This window comes from Aulonocara stuartgranti, assembly GCF_965226115.1.
Source record: "Aulonocara stuartgranti genome assembly, chromosome: 3".
Taxonomy (NCBI): domain Eukaryota; kingdom Metazoa; phylum Chordata; class Actinopteri; order Cichliformes; family Cichlidae; genus Aulonocara; species Aulonocara stuartgranti.
This window is the reverse complement of record NC_138941.1, coordinates 71,037,804-71,060,165: the sequence shown is the minus strand read 5'-3', so window position 1 is coordinate 71,060,165 and position 22,362 is coordinate 71,037,804. Positions and strand designations below refer to the sequence as shown.

At 40.2% G+C, this 22,362-nt stretch overlaps 2 protein-coding genes across 2 annotated transcripts; both read right to left on the bottom strand.

The window, feature by feature from the left end:
• Nucleotides 1-791: 791 nt before the first annotated feature.
• LOC309695111 (Fc receptor-like protein 2) lies at nt 792-9,900 on the bottom strand. The gene is made up of 6 exons (XM_082515577.1): nt 9,791-9,900; nt 9,209-9,244; nt 3,273-3,545; nt 2,948-3,193; nt 2,714-2,872; nt 792-2,574 (listed from the first exon to the last, which is right to left on the bottom strand). The coding sequence occupies exons 1-6, from the start codon at nt 9,819-9,821 to the stop codon at nt 2,558-2,560; spliced, it is 762 nt and encodes a 253-aa protein (XP_082371703.1). The 5' UTR covers nt 9,822-9,900; the 3' UTR covers nt 792-2,557.
• A 6,351-nt stretch (nt 9,901-16,251) lies between these two features.
• On the bottom strand, nt 16,252-18,054 carry LOC309703190 (programmed cell death 1 ligand 1-like; the record flags this gene model as incomplete). Its single annotated transcript, XM_082527903.1, has 3 exons — nt 17,848-18,054; nt 16,635-16,964; nt 16,252-16,403 (listed from the first exon to the last, which is right to left on the bottom strand). The coding sequence occupies exons 1-3, from the start codon at nt 17,906-17,908 to the stop codon at nt 16,252-16,254; spliced, it is 543 nt and encodes a 180-aa protein (XP_082384029.1). The 5' UTR covers nt 17,909-18,054.
• Nucleotides 18,055-22,362: the final 4,308 nt, after the last annotated feature.

Below are 22,362 nucleotides of genomic sequence, written 5' to 3'. Positions count from 1 at the left end.
AGAGTTTACGTCAGTGCCCGGTTATATTTTAGATAGCAAGAAGCAGACGGCAGAGTTTCACTCCACCGAGGGAGCTCGTGACGTACTACGCGGCTTTCTTTAGACCGCGAAGGCCGGTCCTCAGGTGGAAGCAGCCTCTGAATTTGGACACCCCGCTGTTTCCGGGCCGGCCAATAATAACGGTGACATTTAACGTATTTTATCCGATAAAGAAACACTGTAAAATGTATTTATCACCCCAAAACAGCCCTTTTGATTGTCTCCCTAATTCTGAGGTCTCAAGGTTGGGAAAGTATAACCACAACACCTCACTCTTGGGGCACTTTTTTGCCACATGTATCGCAAACCACGTCTCAGCTGTTTGTGGAGGTAAAATACGTCCGCACATGACTCCAATTACGCTCAGCCATTGTTGGGAGTGCGCACGCCAAGGGGCTGCGAGACATTTATACAGCCGTATTTCGCACATGACTATGAAAGGCGGAAGAGGAAGTAGTTCCTTTGAATGTAGACAATCCGAATGATATACAGTGGGGCAAAAAAGTATTAGAATTAGGGGTAGAAAGAATCTAACCATCATGCATTCTCACTAGCAGGTTTCAAAAGCATTATGTTTAGAAATAGAAAAAAATTTTTAGAAAAGAGAGAGACCCAAACAAGTAAAAAGATGTATTTGGACAGTGACTCAGATTTTAGTTTAAAAATGACACGAGAAAGTTTCCAAGAAATAAAATAGTCATGAATAATAAATCTGGAATGCACATGTCCTGTTAGCTGTTTGTTTGGTTTAGTCATTTTTTATTCCTCTTTAAATACCCCTAAGCATAGAAAATAAATACAGATTTTTCAGGTTCTCCAAACTCTCAAAGTCACAAAGTCACAAACATTTAAAAGACAAAAAAAAAAAAAAAAAAAAGAACAAATAACAGAAGAAATAAATCTTTCTGTTCGTTTCTGGTTTTCCCATCATAATTGTTCCTTTTATGTTCTTACTAACATAAAATACTAAATATTAAAGACAGGTCTTTAGCCCAGTTCTACCAAAACCAGAAGAAAACACAGAGCTCAGATTTCTTCTTCTCTGGCTGTTTCCTTTTGGGATCACAGTTTAATCCAGTTTGAGTTTTTCTGGAGCTTTTTGCTGCTCCTGCTGGTTCCATAAAGAAAGCAAACATGCAGAATAAAATGTGAATTCAGCAATCTTTAATAATTTTGTTTCCAAAGGTTAAACCAGTGCTGTTGTATACCAGTAAACCTGCCGTTTAAGGGGGATTTAAAGCTGATTTATGGAGGTAGTTTGAATGTGAGTGACGTGATAACAGCGCGCTGGCTGTCTCACTCTCTGTGGATCTGCTACAAAGCTTACAGTCTTTAGTTTAGGAGTCTTCAGTCTGAAGATGTTTCCACCTTAACTTGCTCTGAATATCTTTGTGTGGTGCCCGGCCACTCTGAGGAGTTCCCCAGACATCAGTTTTGGGTCCTCATCTGTTCACATTAACCAGAGATACAATTTAGCTTATCTGCATAGATTGCTGTTTTTTGAAAAGCTAAATAACTGGTTGTTCTTATTATTTCATGTGATGATATACACTGACCAGGCATAACAGTATGAGCTCCAGCCTAATATTGTGTTTACCCTCCTCTTTGCTGCCAAAACAGCCCAGTCATCAAGATATGGACTCCACACAGGCAGTGTGTTAACAAAAGATCCCATAAGTCCTCTCAGCTGGGAGGTGGGACGTCAGACATGTTTGTCCAGCACGTCCCACAGATGATTGTGTGAGTTGAGATCTGGGGAATTTGGAGACCACCTCAGACTTGTTGTTGTGCTCCTCAAACAGTTCCTGAACCATCTGTGCTTCATGGCAAGACGCATTATCCTGCCGATGGCAGTCACAGCCATCAGGGAATACTGTTTCCCAGCAGACCAATACTCAATACCATCTTCTGTTTACTTTCTATCAGAACCAGGACTTTATGTCAGCAATCTGAGCTACAGCAGCTAAGGTTTGGACCACAGAGCCAGCCTTCACTTCCTACGTGTATCAATGAGCCTTGGCCACCCATGACCCTGTCTTTGGTTCTTTCTGTTGTTTCCTTTTGACCACTTTTGATAAAGACTGACCACAGCACACCAGGAACACCCTACGAGTCCTGCAGTTTTTCAGATGTCCTCACTCAGTCATCTAGCCTCACAGTTCAGCCCTTTTCAAACTCGTTTAAATCCCTACACTTGAATTTTTCCTTTACCTCAACTTAAAGACTAACTATTCACCTACTCCTGATGTAGCCCTCACACTAACAGGTGCCATGATGAAGCGGTAATCAGTGTTATTCACTTCACCTTTACCTTCACCCATGATGTTATGCCTGATCGGTGTATGTCGGACAGCTGAGCCTTCATCATTTGTGTGGATGCGTGCTCTGACACTGAGCATTTGTGTGTTCACACGCTCAGCTTAAACACACGTCTGTGTGCTTTCACTGTTTGTGAACGAGTTCTTGAGTTGTTGGTGAAATTCACAAGTGATGCTCTTTGTTAGCATCATCATCATCCTCAGTTCAGGTGAGCTCCTGCAAGACACGAGGTCAGAAAGGAAATCCAGATTCTTGTTATTATGATTGTTATTGTATTATTCTAACATGAAATATTAACAAATTAATTCAATCACCCACAGTTCATTGATTGTTGACTGACAGGTTAGAGTGTTACCTGTGGCTCTCTGTCGATATAAGGACACCATAAGAAGAGTGGAGATGAAGTACGGACAGAACACCAGCAGGTAGCGCATCAGTGCAAAGTCAGAGTGAAGATGACTCGAGTTTGGGTGTGGAGCTCCTGAAGTGGGCGGGTTTGCAGTCTTAGGTTTACCTGCAGAGAGAATCACACCTGTTTAGGTGAAGGTGTTGATGAAAAAAGAGCTGAAATCAGAGTGAAGCTCCTCACGTTTGACAGTGATCCAGCTGGGTGGAGACTCTCCATGACCGCTGATGTCACACTTGTAGAGGCCTTCATCAGACCTGGAAACATGCTGGATGGTCATGCGACCTGTAGACTGGTTCCCAATAAAGACACCATCTTTATAGAAAGCAGCTGGGAGGTTGGAGCCGGTGGTGTTTGTTTTACAGAGCAGAGTGATGTCATCTCCCTCCATCACAGGGAGGACAGGACTCTGCAGGATCACTGATCCACCTCAACACAGAGACAAACTACAGCATTTCATCCATTTACACACAGCTTCATCAACACTAACTCCACACACTCAGCTTACCAGTGACTGTCAGGTTAACCATGTTACTGATGGGACCCTCTCTGGACTCACACCAGTAAACTCCACTGTCCAATGTGAAGATGTAGCTGATGTTACACGAAGAATTAGTCGAACCAGCTGGTTTTCCCCACCCATCTCCACACCGAGTCCTCTGTCGTTTGCTTGTGTTTCTCCTCAGAGTCCATCCAGCAGAGCTGTCGTCCTCCTCACAGCTCAGAGACACAAACTCTCCTTCAAACAGCTGAGAGCTGCTGGGACTCACAGTCAGGCGAGCTGTGAGGAAAAGTAGTCAGACATTACTCACTGAACCTCACACTTTTACACTTTGAGTCTGTCTGTCGTACTGTCAAAAATGTATTTTATTGTCATTTATTCCAATAATCTACAGCAGGGGTGTCAAACTCCAGGCCTCTAGAGCCGCTGTCCTGCAGGTTTTAGATCTCACCCTGGGCCAACACACCTGAATGACATGATTAGTTTATCACCAGGCTCCTGGAGAACTTCAAGACATGTTGAGGAGGTAATTTAGCCATTTAAATCAGCTGTGTTGGTTCAAGGATACATCTGAAACCTGCAGGACACCGGCCCTCGAGGCCTGGAGTTCGACACCTGTGAGTTAGTTTTCTTATTTATATATAAATTGTATTTTACCAACTTATACGCTTTAACTCTAAGCTAATGTAGAATTGTATTCACTTTTTTAAAATCAAGTCTTTGACTTCATGAAAAGTAAAAGTGGAAATTCTTATTTCTTCCATCTCAGTGATTTTTATTAAATTGAATTAAAGATCCTCACTGGTCTCTGAAGCTGATGGACATGTAAATAAACTGCAGTTTAATTAAACTGATTTTATGTTTCTGCTGATTATTTGAAGAATAATTCTTGCTACAGTAACAGGTATGCGCTGCTCATAACTGAACCTCTCATGCTGAGCACATCTAATTACAATTACTTTCCAGAAACACTAAAGTCAGACATGGTGTCAGAAAGAAAATGCAATACTACCAAACAACCAGAAGAGGTCAGGATACAGACATTTGTGAAACAACAAGTGGACGTACACGGCTGACACAAACACACTTACTGTAGTACTGAGGTCCAGGATCTAAAAATGATGCAGTGGGACCGACTATCAAAAGATTCCAGTGAGTGTAAATACAATGTCTTGAAAAAGGATTCATACCTCTTTACACATTTTATCACTTTATAACCACAAACTTAAATATTTCATTGAGATCTTCTGTGACAGACCAACACAAAGTAGCACATAATTGTGAACTTGTATGACAATGATACATGGTTTTAAAAAGTCTGAAGAGTGTGGCGTGCATTTGTATTCAGCCTCCTGTACTCTGATACCTCCAAATAAAATCCAGTGCAGTCAGTTGCCTTCAGAAGTCACCTAACTAGATCATAGAGCTCACCTGTGTGTGATTTAGTCTCATTATAAACACATCTGCTCTGTGACGGCCTCAGTGGTTTGTTAGAGAACATTAATGAACAAATCATGAGGACTGAGGCACTCACCAGACAGGTCAGGGATAAAGATGTAGATAAAGTTATAGTAAGGTTAGGTTATATATAAAAAACAAAACAAAAAGCACTCCAAGACATGACCATCCACCTAAACTGACAGACCGAGGAAAGAGAGCACTTATCAGAGAAGCTTCTAACAGGCCCACTGTCCATTTGGAGGAGCTGCAGAAATCCACAGCTCAGGCGGGAGAGTCTGTCCACAGGACAACTGTGAGTGTGTATTCCACATATCTGGCCTGTATGGAACAGTGGCAAGAAGAAAGCTATTGTTGACAGACAAACAAAGGCAGTGTTGGGGAGTAACAGAATGCATGTACCCGTGTTACGTATTTAAAATACAAAATGTTTTCCATTCGAATTACCTTTTTTAATCGGTGGTAATCAGAATACAGTTACTTTGTTGAAATAAATAGAATACACGGTGGTCATTTCCGGTTCCATATGTTTGGCTGTCCCCTCTCTATGCCTTCTCCAATTTTGTGGATTGAAAGCAGTCGGGCGCAGGTTTAGCTGGGCATGTGTCATATATAGCATGGCTGAGAGCGGGTTAGAGAAAAACACGTGTCCTCTTTTTAAAACATTTTTATACTCAATTTCCATATGGGATGAATACAGTTTCTCTGATTCTGATTGCTGGAAACCGAAACAAAACACACAGTAAGGCTCTAATGTAAGCGTCCTGTTATTGTTGGTGGCGTCAGTTACACAATGGACCCAGAGCCAGCAGTGCACGGGCAGGAAGGCATTTCTTCATTGGAAATGGGCTGATCAACGTACTATTGCTTTGCAGTTGTTATTACTATTAGTGAAGGATACTCGCGAACAAGCTAACATTGTTAGCTGGCGTTAGCTGAGGTTAGTTCATAGACTGCAGACTGTTAGGCCAAATACTCATGTACGCCCGTCTGTACTTGTGTTTTCGCCGGACTTCATAAGTTTATACGGTGTCTAGAACGCAGTGTGTGATGAAATCACAGCTCCTGAGTTTTTGCAGCCATCTCCTCTTAATTCATTTGTGATTATTATTTGCAATGGAATGACACATGGCATAAAAAATATACATGATGTAGAAGATTTCTTTAAGAAAGAAAAAAAGAATTTGAACTGATTTGAATTGAACAAATATTTAAAATATAATTGATCATATTTGGAGCAGCTTTCAGGATCTCCACGTATTAACATGCTGGTTTTAGACTTGAAGGATAGCATTAACAACCTGCTAGCAGCAAGTAATCATTTTTGCATAAGTGCTCCAATGTTTTTGGTTACGTCTGATACCCACCAGCTTGATAGCTAGCTGGGGGTTCAAGGCTTGCTAGAGACGGCGAGAACACCGAATTCCCAGCAAATCATATTTTCAGACCCCTGCATTCTTTCGCTGCTCGGGTTGAACATGATATAAAAGTCACTTGGATAATTGAAAAATGTTATTGTTCGACTTTTTTCAGTGTTTTATTTGTTCCTGAGTAAATCAGTTTGGCTGAGATTAAAATTATAGTTTTCACAGCTGTAGGAGGCTACCAAGGACTTGAGACTGGGAAGGAGATTTGCCTTTGAACAAGACAATGACTGGAAACATACAGCGAAAGATACAATGGAATGGTTTAGACCAAAGAATATTCATGTGTTAAAATGGCCAAAGTCCAGATCTAAATCCCATCGGTGGCGAGACTTGAAAACTGCTGTTCACAGATGCTCCCCATCGAATCTGCCTGAGCTTGAGCTGTTTTGCAACGAAGAATGAGCAAAGATTTCAGTCTCTGGATGTGCAAAGCTGGTAGAGACATACCTCAAAGACGTGTAGAGGAAGGTGGCCCTACAAAGTATTGATGCAGAATCCAAAACACGGCAAACCAGATTTGATTTGCTTAAAATTTTGAAAACCATGCATCTTCTTTTTCTTTTTTGTACCACTTCACAATTGTGTGCTACTCTGTGTTGGTCTGTCACAGAAAATCACAATAAAAATTATGTTTTTGATTGTAAGATAACAAAAGTGTAAAAGTTCAAGACCAACAAAATCAAAGTTTTTCAAGGCACTGTGTACAGTTCACTCTGGATTAAAGGAAATCCAAAATAAATTCAAACTTGCGCTCACAGTTCTTGTTTTTTAGATAGATAGATATTCGGTACTGTAATTAATCCTTCAAAAAGAACATTTCAAAGAAATCATTAAAAGCTAAAATTTACCATGACGTCTGTGCTCTCTGCGATTATGTGGAAACTATGATGTCTGTAGTGGAAACACAAGGGAAGTGAAAAATCTCACTTCATCATTGGATGTTCCCTAGAAGCCTGAGACTGTTGTATCCAAGGGATGATCCAGCCCTAACTATTGGCTTTAGCAAAAAAGAAAAGAGTTTCTGTCTCCTGAATCCAAACTGGAAGCTGGTTCCACAGAAGAGGGGCCTGAAAACTGAAGGCTCTCCCTCCCATTCTACTTTTAAATACTCTAGGAACAACAAGTAGGCCTGCAGAGCGAGAGTGAAGTGCTCTAATAGGGTGATATGGTACTACAAGGTCATTAAGATAAGATGGGGCCTGATTATTTAAGACCTTGTATGTGAGGAGCAGGATTTCGAATTCAACTCCTGGATTTAACAGGAAGCCAATGAAGGAAGCCAGTGTCAGACCAACAGAATAGACCCAGCAGAAGAAGCTACTTCCATTTAGGAGTTTTCACGGCCTCTGAGGATTTCCTCCAGTTTTTATCCATCTATTGGTATCAAGACTGCATCTGTGAGATTTTCTGCCACAGAAGGAATTTTCCGCGACTGCTACAGCTGCCAAATATTTCAAGTGTGTACTCGTCCATAACTCAAATAGAAGAACAAATATAAGAGGAGGAAGACTCTGATTTTAGCCCTGCTTCGCAACCTGCTCTTCTACAAAGAAAAAGAAACATCCTTGACCTGAGATTTTCATCATAAACTGGTTTCCCTCTTATTGGACTCAACTGACCGGGGGCAACATCCAGAACCACGTCTAGCCTTCCAGTGTCATCCAGGCTGCCCAGCTTTCTAGCCTCATTTCCACCAGTCTGTGAGGAAGTCTTACTGTGAGGACCTTACAGGGTCCAGTTGTTCAGCACTCCAGTTTGCTTCATATCAGGTCCTCACCGGTGAAGCTATGAGCCAACTGCCTTCGTTCCACCTGCGCCCTCTTTAAAGAAGAAGCTCTCACAAGCATCTGTCTGCCGCTCTGCCTGGGAACACTCCAGACACTGAGCCACTGTTATTTGAGCCTGAGCGTCCAAAGCTGCCTAAATGTCCTGAGCTGGCAAACCTCAAGCACTGAGTGTCCTGAGTGGGTCGAACCTGAGCAGCCGGTGTGCTGGATGGTCCTGTGTTGTCTGTTGTTATATCCTCGAGTAGGACTGGACTGCTACCATGTTCCTGCCAGGCTTCCACAGGGTCTTCACTGCCTTTGTCACCAGCTGACTGTCAAACCACTGGAGGGTCCTCGCCTCGTTCTTCTTTGACACGTTTCTCATCTATCTGACGTGCCCCGCCTCCACAACCTCCAGAAAAGTCCCATCACCCTGCTTTACTCTTAACTGCCCTTCTGCTCTGCTTGGTATTTGAGTCGACCTCCTGAACTGCTTTTCATCAGGTAGCAGAGATGAGCAGGCTTGAAGGAGCTTTACTGTAACAAACTCTGGCTGTTTTTGTGCTAAAGTTCTGAGAGGCTATTAAAAGAAGGAGCCACTGTCCTCTCTAACAGTTAGATCCCATGAAATACATCAAAGATTTGGACAAATGACCCAACACCTGTAACAACATCCACCCAAGATACACAGACTGGTGTTGCTGCACAGCAGCGTATGTATCTGCATGTAAATGATGTTTCTGTCATTGTGCATTTGAGATGTGAGTTGAACACTTGAACGTTGTTGTTTCCACGTGTGTGGGCATCATCATGGGGTTAGCACTGGTGCCTCACACGAGGGAGCGTGGGTTTGACTTTGTTCATGAATTTGCAGAAGTGTTGATTTTTTTCCATGAAATTTAGATGAAAATATTTTTCCAAAGAAATAAAGTTTCAGTTTTAATGTTGTTTAAACATCTTTCAGAATCAACATCTTTGTAACTTGTTTCCACGTTAAGTTATTTTGTACTTGTGGGATAGTTTATCAGTTTTGTTGTCTATAAGACCCACAAACATTTCTAGAGAGCAGCAAACATACAGATTTTAAGCTTTGGGTCTTTTCTTTCTTCCTTCTTGCTCAGGCAGCGGTTAAAGCTGGAAAGTCTTTGCATGACAGCTGCAGAGAGGATGTGGTGTCTTAGAGCTGCACCACAGCCTGACCGTCAGTACATCAGCAGCAATAAATGCACAAAACATGAGATCATTTTGCTTATTTCTGACTTTCAGACACTGGTAACAGAAGCTCACTGACCTTGGTGTGTCGTGCAGATCAGCACTGCAGTCAGAACTAAAAGAAAGCAGCAGGTTAGTCTGAGGTTTCGCACTCATGAAGACGACAGTGACACCAACATTTTCCACTTCACTTCTCTCAGTGTGGGGCTGTCTGGTTTGCTCCAGTTCATAACTGTCCCTCTCCTCCTTACTGCCAAAGTTTAAACTCTTTAAACTGGTTTGTGACTAAAGTCGGCTTCGATTATCTTTTAGGCAAATGTTCAGAAACTTGCGAATACCAAAAGGAAAGAGATCTTAAAACTGTAGATAGGTGTGGATCAGCCTGAAGGATAAGGTGTGATTGTTTAATACTGCAAACATCGGTTACCAGTGATATCATTTACTCTGAACTCAACCTTAGATTAGGGCAGGAGAAAGGGATTCATATCTTCTCTCAAAAATCCTAAAAACTCTGAACACGACGACTGTTTTAGAACATTTATTGCAAAACCTGCAGACCAGCTTTACACTCTGACATGTTATAAACCCGCAAACTTGCTGAACACTGAGTTTCTGAGGTTATTGTTAAATCTCAGCATCCATAAAAACATATTGTACTTACAGAGGAGACACAGCAGCGTTGTTTCCTCCATCCTGTGTCTCGGAAATGTTACCAACACTCTGGTCCGCTCATGCTCACGTCTTTTAAACCCTCCTCCTTCCTGTGATTGACTCTGTTGTGGTTTTCTCACCTTTTACCTTCTTGCCAGCTTCTTTAGTTTTGCAGCATAAAGTAACAAAGAAGAGATAAAACTTAAAAAAAGGTTAATATGAAGAGAAAACAGCCACAGATGATACGTGCATGGTGCGTTCACTGACAGGAAAATAATGATGGTTTTTTTTTTTGTGCGTTTAAGCGAAGAACCTGAAATTTCTATTTTTAATCTGAAAGATTCATAAACTTTTATTTGTCTTGGTTTTTTTTGTTTTTTTGTTTTTTTTTTTAAGTATTGAACCTAAAACATGTTTTCTTATGTAAATTAAGTCTCCAGCTGGTGGGAAGAAAAACACAAGCTGCATTTTTTCCTTTAGGTGTGAGCAGTTCAGCTGAGAGGAAGTGAGCTGCGGGTGGGGGATTTTCTTTTCTTTAACAGGAGTGTGAGAACCGCTCGCTCCTTTAACCACTAACATGTACATTTCCTCAGGTTCAGTAGAGCAAAAACATACACATGATAAACCCTCAAACCTGAGGTCTGACATCTGATTGTGGTCCTGAATCGACATCACTCATCCACAGGCCTCAGTGCACAAACTAAACGGCACTTTTCAGGTGTAGCTGGAGGTAGAAATGCAGTGAGGACAAAGGAGCTTCTGAGCGCGCTCGGAGCGCTGTTCTGTTCACGTCACTTGTTTCCAGGTGAGATGAAGTTCAAGCAGAGCAGCGATGTGGAGCTGAGTGTCACTTTTCTTATTAATGCTCAGTTAATCAACAAGCATCACAGCACACAAGAGCTTCCCGATGATCCTTTTTTCATTTGTTTGTGAAGTAAAGTTATTTTCAGCACAAGTTTACTGATCTGTTGAATCAGCTGATGCAAACAAACTGCTGAGCAGCTTCATGTGGAACAAGCTTGAACACCTCTGCTCTTAGTGCAACAAACAGGAAACCACAAACGTATAAATGATTAAATCTTTGTGTTATAAAATAAAAGCATCACTGAGGTGAAGTGTGGAGGAGCTGCTCAGCGGGTTCCCTCAGTTTTCCACATAATGTGGAGGCGTTGTTTCGGCACATGGTTCAAACAGAAAACACTTCTTCTTCTTCAATGGAAAGCTATAAATAGACACTGATGTGACAGACAGAGAGGTGCTTTATGTATGATCTGTATACTGTGTTACGCCCACTGCAGGCCCCACTGTGGGTCTCTCTGTGCTTAGTGTCAGCCTACTCTATGAGCTCCACACGGGCCTCAAAGGCCAAACAATTCAAAAGCTTCACCAAAACAAGACACCACTCATGTAGCTGGACCCAGGCTCACCCCACTTATGCTCAGCAGCGCAGAGCTATCCAAACCAGAAAGGCTTTTACTTTGAAGGATTCTGCACTTCCCTCTGAATGAAGGGAGCTCAGAGCTCTGATTGTGGAAGAAAACATCAAAGGCAATCTGAGTTATTTTTACTGTCACGTTATAAAATGTGATGTTCTAGCATCATGTTATTCTTCTTTAGCCTTTCATGGAGGAAGCTTTTCAAACTGATAACATCAGTGCTGCTGTACTTGTTACATTTAGACTGTTTTACAGGAACATCTGTAAAAAGTACAATATAACAATTCTGTGAAGTTACTTACAAGTAACGTGTTTAAAATAGTTTACTGCTTCACAAAGGAATAAGAATGTAACGTCCACAATTAGACTTTAATTACAGGAACTTTTAGAATTTAGCAGGACAGAAGCAAACGCGTAATTGAAAAAATAATAATCACAAAAAAATCATCAAGTATAATGAATTAACTTCATGAATCAAAATGTATTTATCAAAATAACGTGCTTGAGCTAATTTTGTTTCTGTTCTTATCTGTGGGAAGAGGAGAGTTTGGAGATGAGATGGACACATACAGATCTGAAGGCGTGTTTTATCCCAGTATTGTCTGTGCTCTTGCAGCTTGTTGTTGCTGGTTTTCTAGTAAATTTTTCTTGGTAAATTATCACCTTCCTGTTACTTTATAATGTAATGACAGCTTATAAATGTCTCAATTTCTTCAAATGTCTGAATAGAACTAAATGCTCTTTTTCTATTATCCTACATTTCATTCACTCACTCAGGAACTCATCAACGTTTAAAGGCTACGACGTGTAAAATGAGTCATCAAATCTAAACTTAGCTATCAAGCAAACTTTGATCTGAGGACAACAGACCTGGACAGTGTGTGATACTGTCAGCTTGTAGCAGACCGGCTGTTTGGTAAAGACAGTGTTGTTCAGTCAGTGTAATAAAAATAGAGTAAAATCATTTAAAACAATAAAATCTGCTCACAAACACGTAAATCTTTGATAAAAACGTTACACATGATGAAGAACCTCAGCTTCAGCTTACTGCACTGATACAGTCAACACAATATTTGCAGAACATGATTATTGAAATAAAAAGAGTGAAGTTTAATTACGTCATTATGATCGTGAGAGAAGAAAAAATAATACAACAGGTCAAAAGTAGAGTTTTATATATATTATATTTTATTCTTATCTGTGGATTTACAGACACCGTGGTAACACAAAGTTTTCATTTTAAGAAACAAACAAAAGCAGGACAAGAAGCACAAAAACTGACAGACCAACGATCCGTCCTTCTTCCCTCTGTCTTGCTTTCCTCCATCTTTGTAGTCTTCATCCTTCTCTTGTTCTCCTGGGCCCACTGCTACAACACAAGTGAAGTCTATCCAGGATATCCATCCTTTATCTGACACCACTTTTGTAACAGGTATTACAATTAAATAATATGAGATACACATTAAATTATTGTCTCGACAACTTTGGACCAGAATCAGAAAGTTCTAGGTAAGACTATGGAGCCTTGAAAGGATCAGAGAAGGAACCACTCAGTGATAGATACGATGTGATTTGAATAGAAACTGTATGGAAAGTTGTAAAGTTTACAAACCCTGCCTGTCTAAAGCCGGCTTCCTACAGTGCACAAACGCACATTAAAGGGTCCAAAAATAAAATCAAAACCAAACATCCTCTTTAAGGAAATTCTCCAAAGAGTTTCAATTAAAGAGCTTCTGCTCCTGTTGCTCCACTTCTCTTTGGAAAGAGAAATTAGAGTTCCTTGTGTGTGTGTGTGTGTGTGTGTGTGTGTGTGTGTGTGTGTTTCTGTCCATTGGTTCTAACACTACCCGGGTAGATTTTTAAAGTGTTAGTCTTATCCGTGTCAAGGAATGTAGTAATAGTCCTGAGGTTCGCGGAAGATGGATCCCACGGCTGGCCACACTGCACCCGGGTCCGTCAACAGTCACTCTCTTGGGATTGGCTCGCCACTTAACCCACAGGGTTCAGATCTCGAATGATCCAGTCCTGGTCAAAAACCAATCTATGCACACAGTTCAGAGTGCATACATTACTATACTATTTACTACTATTTCATCTATGCTTCTTCCATCACTCATCTTTCAGTCAAGTATTGCTCAAGTGTAACAAATTATTTTAGTTATACAGCGTCTCAACCATCATGAAATAACTTGACTTACATCACACAAGGTCTTAGTGCAACAGAAAATATACCTTATATTTACCATTTTTAAGAATAAATAAACTTGTAAGACTCTCCCATATTTATCCTTTTAACAGCTCGCTTTTAACTGTTCTTCTTTTTAAGATATTTCAACGTGAATTGTTTCTGAGAAAAATATATCAACTTCTTTAAACATTAATACGTTCAACAGAGTAATGAGATCCCTCACATTTTATAATCACATTTATGAACTTTTTGCATCTTCATCAAATGAGTTAACTTCTAAGTCAACAAAACTAAAAATGGTGCATTTACACACTACATGACGATATTACTGCTCCTCCAATGTTTTGGAAAGCTAACTAAATCAACTGAATCACAGTAATGTTAGAACACACAGAAATCGCTAAGCAGCAGCTTAATACTAGCGGTTAACTATTGGCCCGAGCACATTTTAATATATTGCTTAGCACTTAAAATTGAATATTTACACATCAGTGATGTTACAGTACTTTAAACATAAATATCACAACTCCGACTGGCTGTTTTTAAACAGGAAATATATTAATAGCAGTCAACTACATGTCTTTATGGCGCTAACATTCATGTAGCATCCCTTACCGGAGCTCGTGGTGAGATAGCTCGCCTGGTCCGAGAAACCATCCTGCTCTGACAAACTGGCTGACGCAGCTTCCCACGGCCGTATTTCACAGATTTCAGATCCTAATAAATAGCCATCTATTAGTGATGGCCCACTTGTATGGGCTCAAATTGTGGTCATAAATATTTTGTACTTGTAAATCAGGATTTGTATGTGTAAAAAGAATTTGTGTGTGTGTAAAAAAGATTTTTGTGTGGACTTAGCCAAAAAATATATGTGAAACTCTGCACTCAAGTTTCAAGTTACAAGTATGAATTTTGACCCCATTTTTCTTCCTTTCAGCTGATTGGTCAATGTCATGTCAATCACAAATTTAACATCTTGATGCATCTCAATCATCCAGGAAAGTAAATCTCCAAAAGTTGATTCTGTTCATCTGGACGCAGCGTTTTGTGGGAGAAATGTTTCGTCACTCATCCGAGTGACTTCTTCAGTCTCAGCTGGCTGCAGGTTTCCCCAAATCTTCCCCCAAATCCTTATATACGGGCTGACGCCACCCTGCAATCAATATGCAGGTGGGTTCCCGATTAACCTAGTTGCGCAGCCAAGAGCGAGCGCAGGAGAGAGCGAGCGCAGGAGAGAGCGAGGGAGAGAGAGAAAAGGAAAGGCGAGTAGCCTATCCGGCTACACACTCATCAATCTGAACCAGCTGAATCAAAGGTCAGCAGTGTGTTCACGCATCAGGCTTAGTTTGTACTTTAGAGTCACAGAAGAAGAACAAATCTGTTCTCTGTGATAAACAGAAGAATTGTCTTAAAACAACATGCAGTCTTTTTGTTTCTAACCACAGTCACAGGCTCATTAGGAGCTCAATTTGAGTTTAATTCTGATTTTATTATTACATAGTTACATATTGTTACATAGTGAAGTCACAGAAAGTCAGTGCTGTCAGTTTATTCTCTTTTACTGAGTCTAATCATGATGTATGGCACAGTGAATAACTGATAGAAAGTTTCCTTCATGAATGTTTTCATGTCCAGAAATGTGTCGTTAGGGGAAAAACATAATTCATCTTTAAACCTTTAGTGCTGAAACATCTCTCACTCTTAGACCTTGCATGAACACCATCATCCAACTTTATTCACTCCCAAAGGAAAGAACCCAAGCAAAAAAAATAAAAACACAGAAACAGAAACAGTGATAATTTTCATTTTATTTTTTGATTTACGGGATTGGAATAAATTATAAGGAGGGCACATTATTAATCGTAGATTAATCATATTTATATATCTTAAAGAAATATTTAAAGAAGTACATTAAAACTTGAGCCCCAATCCCCCCCCACGACCCCTGTTTGGATAAGTGTTTATTTTTAAATCAGGATACACTTATTCTGACAGCTCCGTTATCCATGAAAACATCCACTGGCACAGCCAATGCACACAAAATATATGAATAAAAAACACATGGAGCCCAAATCTCAAAGGCATTTCAATACTTTATTTAAACCTTTTAAAAAGTTTCAATACCTGTTATTTTTTAATTTTTTAAAAAAACTGCAAAAAAAAAATTAAATTTTTTTTTTCAGTTTTTTTTGTAAGCATACTTGGTATGTTCAAAGTCATTTTGAGACATTTAACACAAAGTGGGGAATTGTATTGTTCCATAATTAGGATCCACTCGTCATAGATTTTACAACAATATGTTGTTTCATGAACATTTATATAAATCGCGATACCTGTTTGTACTGGTGGGCTTTAGAGCAACAGCAAGTGGACTAAGCCTACATTTGATTCTTGCAGCTTGATGATGACACTTTCTCTAATTCGTTAAAGATAAACTTATGATACTGATACATTTGTTAACTCAAACACTTGGCATTTTTCTCTTTTCTTCCTGCCTTCAAAAAGTTCAACTTTATTGATGCAGCAGCTCTTTCTCTTTTCCATTCTTACTGTTCAATACATGTAAAGCTTTCACATATTCACAGAGTGCTTTTAATATTAAAATAAAAACTACTATATACTGTTTTTGATCTCATTCAGCTGCCTTGTCTCCAGCAGCTGTGGTACTTTTCTGTTTTATGTCTAAGCTTTTCAAATCTTTTTTTATTTTAAATTAGCCGCTCAGCTACAATCATCTGTGTGATTGGTCAGATGTTGCCATGATATGTTGAACAGCACAGGGCACAGATTCAGGATCTAGATCATATTTTATGTCTGCATTGAATCCTGGGAACAGCAACAGAAGACTCACAGTTCAGCTGGAAGCTGGTTTGTTTCCTGACTCTGTTTTTTTATTTTATGGTTTCTGTAGAATAAAGATCCAACAACAGCAGCAACAACAAGAAGCAAAGCAAGAACTATCAGACCAACGATCAGTCCAACAGATCCTCCTGTCTGACCTGCAGGCGAGAAACAGGTGTGAGGTGTCAGGTAGGTGATGAGTGAAGAACAGAACAGAATCCATTTCCTCTTCAAACTGCTGTCAGACATTATCTACTGCACTCTGATCACATCACTCAGACCAGCTGCTTTCTACAAAGTCTCATCAACAACATCTTTAGAAACAAACATCAACAACCAGGAAGCAGCTTCACCTCTGATCACACACACACTCAACTCTACTCACTCACCTGGAGGAACAACCAGGTAGATGATGCTTAACTCCAATGAGTGTGCTCCATCCATGAAGACGCCACACTCGTATGTTCCAGCGTCATTAATCGTCACGTCCTTCAGAATCAAAGACACGTCTCCATCCTTCATCTGTCTGTCCTGCAGATCCACCCGGTTCTTAAAAGATGGATGCTGGTCGTCTGGAACAAAGTGACCGTCCCGGTACAAAAGCAGATATTCATCTTCCAGGTCAGCTCTGCTCCACTTTACAACTATGATGTTGTTGTTTGGAGCTCGACATGTCAGAGTGACGTCCTGTCCAGACTCAGCTGTGATGTTTTTCTGGTCTGAAAGAGGAAACAACACAGAGCAGAGAGGTTAAAGGTCAAAGTACAACTGTTCACTTCTACAGCAGCCAATCAGAAACACACAATAAAAGACAGTCTTCTGTTATTAGATGATGATCTTTGATTGTGTTTCTTCTTGTGTCAGCTGAGCTGAAGAAGAGGGAGAACATTAGACATTACAAGAGACTAAACTACATTTAGTTCTTATGTAGTGCTTTCCTACTCGAACATGCTCTGTACAACTTGCTTCATTCACCCATGCACTTTTTTCTGTGTCACTGATTTCTATCTAACACACATTCCTAGTCTGCTGGATTTATCTGTGTGTTAGCATCTTGCCCATAGATATTTGGCACACAGACTGGAATCAAACCATCAACCCTGCAATTAGTAAGAGACCTGCTCTACCACCTGAGGTCATCCAACTCCATCTTTAAACACACTGACTGTGATGTTTGATCAGTGTGACCAGTCACAGCAGGTTATAGATTATTGGTTACTGATTTCACTGTTTAAAGCTTCATACAGATTGGACAGACATAGGATCACATGGTGAGTGAAATAAATGCAGAGATGGTCACCTCAGTATTTAATAATTAGTTATCTTTGGTCTCTGGCTCTATTTCACAATGTGTCTTTGTCCTGTCTTTTATATCTTGTGTGATATTTCTGCCAGAAACCTGATTCCATATAAATTATTTCACCTTAAAGCAGCGCTGCTAACTGACTTTAGCATCATCACTCCGACCGACACAAACCAAATAATATAAAAATAATTCTTGGGGAATATCATTAACGCGTAACCCAGGCTCATTCTCTTCATTCCTTGTTATCTCACATATAAACTCTGTTAAAAACTTAGTTTCTAACAGGTAAATCTCACCTGCAGAGACGAACAGGACAAACATCAGCGTGGAGCAGAGCGACGCAGTTACAGCAGACATGTCCGTGTTCTCTGTTTCTGCCGATCTGACTCTTAGTTTGTTCTAAATGTCTGAGTCTGTTGGTATTTTCACTGAATAACTGAACCTGAGCTTAAACCTGAACACATCCGATTAAATTTAAGGTTTAAATAAAGATCAAAAATTTTCTGTCACCCGTTCACTCGATCTCAAAATGGACGACCTGTCTCTTAAAGAAATTGAGCCACGTGACGTTGTGATGTGTTACGTTGGACTGTAGTTGGACGATGAAGTGCATCGTTAAAAAAAGGTGAAACAATTATATACAAAATATAAAATATATCAAATCTAAATGGATGTCATTTAGATTTGATATATTTAATATTTTGTATTTTTTTCTGTCTAAAAATGGATATTGCACTATGAAGGAAGCAATATTTACCTCCATAAAAGCTGTTCTATAGAACTTTTTTGAGGAATAAAGAAGCAGCAGAACATACAGCATCAAACAGTTAAAAAATATAGAGATAAAGTCTGACAGCTTTTGTTTCTTATCTAAGAAACTGAAAGGCATCATTTTAAACACTTACTGTTGTTCTGAAGGATCTGAAACCCTCAAACACTCTTCTGAACATCAGGATGGAAAATTATCCACAGATAAAAACAGTGTGAGGTCAGCAGGAACTTATTTAAGTTTCATTTCAGGTGAGCAAAACATTTTACAAAAGTAAATCACTCAAGAATGAAAAGTCAAAAGATAAAATTAAAGAAATTGTGGGCAAACTGACATCTGTAGCAAAAAAATACAGATCGAACCAGCCTGTACATCCATTCACAGACAAACAAATCCCTGAAGTCAGAAATGGGGATTTGTTTCACTGACGTATTTTGTTTTGAATAAAACCAAATACTCTGCAAACACTCCGGGTGTGCTTTCGACTCAGAGGCCCTCCCAGCACACAGGAGTAGGGGATCAAATCACGTTACTTGCTTAACTACCTGCAGTCCCTGCACGTACCTGCACCTGGGAAATTATATTATTGCAATCGCACTAATTAAGACCTGAGAGATTATATCTGGTCTGCAAACGCCTTGGTGTTCTCCCGGAGACACTGGAAGAGGTGGCCAAGGAGAGGGAGGTCTGGGTGTCTCTGCTTAGGCTGCTGCCCCCATGACCCTGCCCCAAATACCGCAGCAAAACTGATCGATGCATTAATCTATATAATTATATTATTATTTCATATTTGCTCATGAATTACTTGTGGTTCCTTTGGCAAAGACCTGACTCCATCCAACTGATTCTGCCTTGGAGCAGTGATGTCCTGATAATATGTGAATCTAACATATAAGACACACAGGACTTCAGACCAGATACAAAACAGTAATGGAGTATGTTTCCTGTTCCGGCTTCAGGTTGTTTCTGCTTTATATCATGTCACATAAAGTCTGACAGCTTGTCATGAATTCAGATGAAGTGTTTTCAGAGATTAAACTTGCTTCACACTAACTGCACATCACATTCATCTGGAACCAGTAACCCACTTAATCCACTTCCCAGTTCGTATCCCTGTTTCTGATCAGAATCATATTGAACACTGGTCAGCATAACTCTGGTGCACAGCATGATGTTCAGGTTTAGGATGTTGAGGGCGGGGCTAATACTCTCCTGGTCAGACTGTTTGGTGATCTGGACTCTTTGGTTTTGTGTCCTTTTGAAGGATCGACAGGACCAGTGTCACTGTCCTGCAGCTCCCTACCACCTGGTGGGACATTGTTCATAATATTGTAAAAAAGGGAAAAAGGACTGCAGATAATTTGGCTGCAAGAAACATTTCAGTCCTTTAATGATGTTTCTCTGGCAGTTCTGCTGTAATCACAGCAACTTATTACATCAACTTAGTCTCCTTTTCCTGACCAGTTTCCCTTTACTTGGATGTCATCACAGTGGGTAGGTGACCTGATAAGGACTTAGAAAAAGAGAAGAGCCTGTGAGGTAAATGTACAGAAACAGAGCAACTATCTGATGCTGTAAACCCCATTGTCATACAAGCATGTGAATTGCTCAATAAACATCTTGGAAAAAAAAGAAAAAGAGAAGTGTGCTGAGAATCTGAATGACTTTATACAGGTCTCATTAAAAATGTGGTGGAGGATGTCTGCTGTGGAAACCAAAATGCACACAGTGTGTTTGTACCCTGATGTTTTTATGCAAATGATATTTAAATGAGAGCAGCCTGTAAAAATATCTCTTCATCACAAAACTGGAAAACATTTAGGGCCAGAGTTACTGACAGTGCAAAGCATTAACATTAAAAAGCCCCTGGATTCATGAAAGAAGCTCAGAGTCACTTTGTGAATGAAAGCCACACAAAATGTTATTGTCTAATAGTTGGGTCAGCTGTTCCACACACATTTAAGGTGGATTAAATGTGTAAAAATGCAGTTCTCCTTTGGAGAAATCCTGAGCTCCACTTTAGTCTCAGTCCACACAGTGCCCAGTGATTTCTGTCAAGAGAACCAACCCTGATATCATGAACATATTGCTTCTCTTTCAGCTTCCTCCCATTGATTTGAATTGCCTCGTTTAAAACCTTAACTCACACTGAAAGCCCTAAATCAGTGCCAGTAATAACTCAACTGAACTGGCTGGATCTTTCTATATAAATTATAATTATTTTTAATCATAGTGAATTGTTAGTAGATCACCCTGAATAACAATTTGTTCTGCTTAGTAAATCTGCCCGATAGCCTACAAAATATTATAAAGTTACCCAGGCGAGTGGAGCTTGATCAGAGATTGTGGAGGCTGGGTGGCACATGTGAGCAACGAGAGAAAGATGGAGGATGTGAGTGTTGTAAACAATAAGATCTATTTATGATATTATAACATCATAACATGCAAGAACTACAACTTTCTGTGAGCTGTTGAAGCAGCTCATTAACTGTCTTTGTATTTTACATAGAGGCTAGCATCCACATGCTAGCTAGCTAGCATGTCGATTTCAATGTGATCTGCTTTAATTATTAACATATACTGGTTCAGTTTGTCATGTTCGCTGTTTAATAACTAAATAACACAAAAATGTTATTTATACTTGACTTTATGTAAGAATTAACAGTGTGTTTGCCACATCTGGCAAAGCAGATAGCATGGAGTGAGGTGATTGTCCACCCAAATGCAGGCACACGGAGACAAGGGTGAAAGATAGCAAAAGCGAGCCTTTATTTCTGGCTGTAAAAATACTATGAACAAAAACCAGACTTGATGAACAGAGGAAAAAACCTAACTGAAACCCAGACTGGGGAAAGCTAAATATGAAACACAAGAAACACAGGAAAACACGCAAACAATCCAAGTGTTTCCCTCAGTTTCCCTGAGAAACTGAGGGAAACACACACCATATATACACAGGGGGAATAGGAGACAGGAAACAGGAGGGGAACACAGCTGGGACTAAGCCGACCTTACGAGACAAGGGGAAGCAAGACACTGCACACAGGATAAGAACTATCAAAATAAAAGAGGAAACACACCTCCGACTCAGACACAAGACACACAAGCTTAACACAGAGACAAGGTGACTAGACATGAAACACGGGACACGGGAAAAGCACAGTGACAGTGTTAGCTGTTAGCATTATTATCTAACCATGCATGCACTCCCTCATGCTCCATCATCCAGGTCATGGTACTTTTAAAAGTTTGAGTTGAAGACAACTGGACCTCTGTTTATGGTCACGAGGATGCTTCACCTCTTCAGTTCTGAAAGCTGATGGAGAGTCTCGGGTGTTTAACTCCTAGTGAGGTTGTGATGCTGGCGTTGGTCCTGAGAGTGGCTCACCCACCCTGCTGTCAACTGAGTTACTGAGGTCACGTGGGTCAAGGTGTGAGTGGGGGGTTGAATGGCCTGGAAGGGATCCCAGGACTATGTTATAGGTAGCCAACACTTTTTCTATGTTTGAACTTAATGTGACCACTAGAGGGAGGCGTGCGCCTGTTAGTGCTGTGAATGCGTCATGACTGTCAAGCTCAATTATGTTTGTACAGTAGTAATAAATACCCACCTCTAAATTCTAAAGGAATAATAATGAATAAAAAGCACCAGAGCAGGTCAGTGTCACAGCATGTGTCACCATGATGATTTACCTCAAAGTGAACCACCTTTGTAGAAAACCCGGTGTTAACCAATAATTACCTGGATAAGTCAAAATCTAGATTCCTGCAGTCGCACACCTGCTAGTTTTGTGCCAAAAGTGAGTTTTGCTGTTTCTATGTGTTTTTGATGTGTGATGATATCTTTACTTATCCTGTTGACTACAGTAGTTACCAACACATCTCATCTCTGACAGAGCTCCCATGCTCCTCTCACACTGAAGTCACTCAGCCTCTCCAATCATAAACCCTTATTAAGTCTTTTCCTTGTAATAAAACTCTTTTAGTTACGAGCCTTTGTGTGCTGAGTCATCTTTATGGGTCCAGCTACCGGAGTAATATG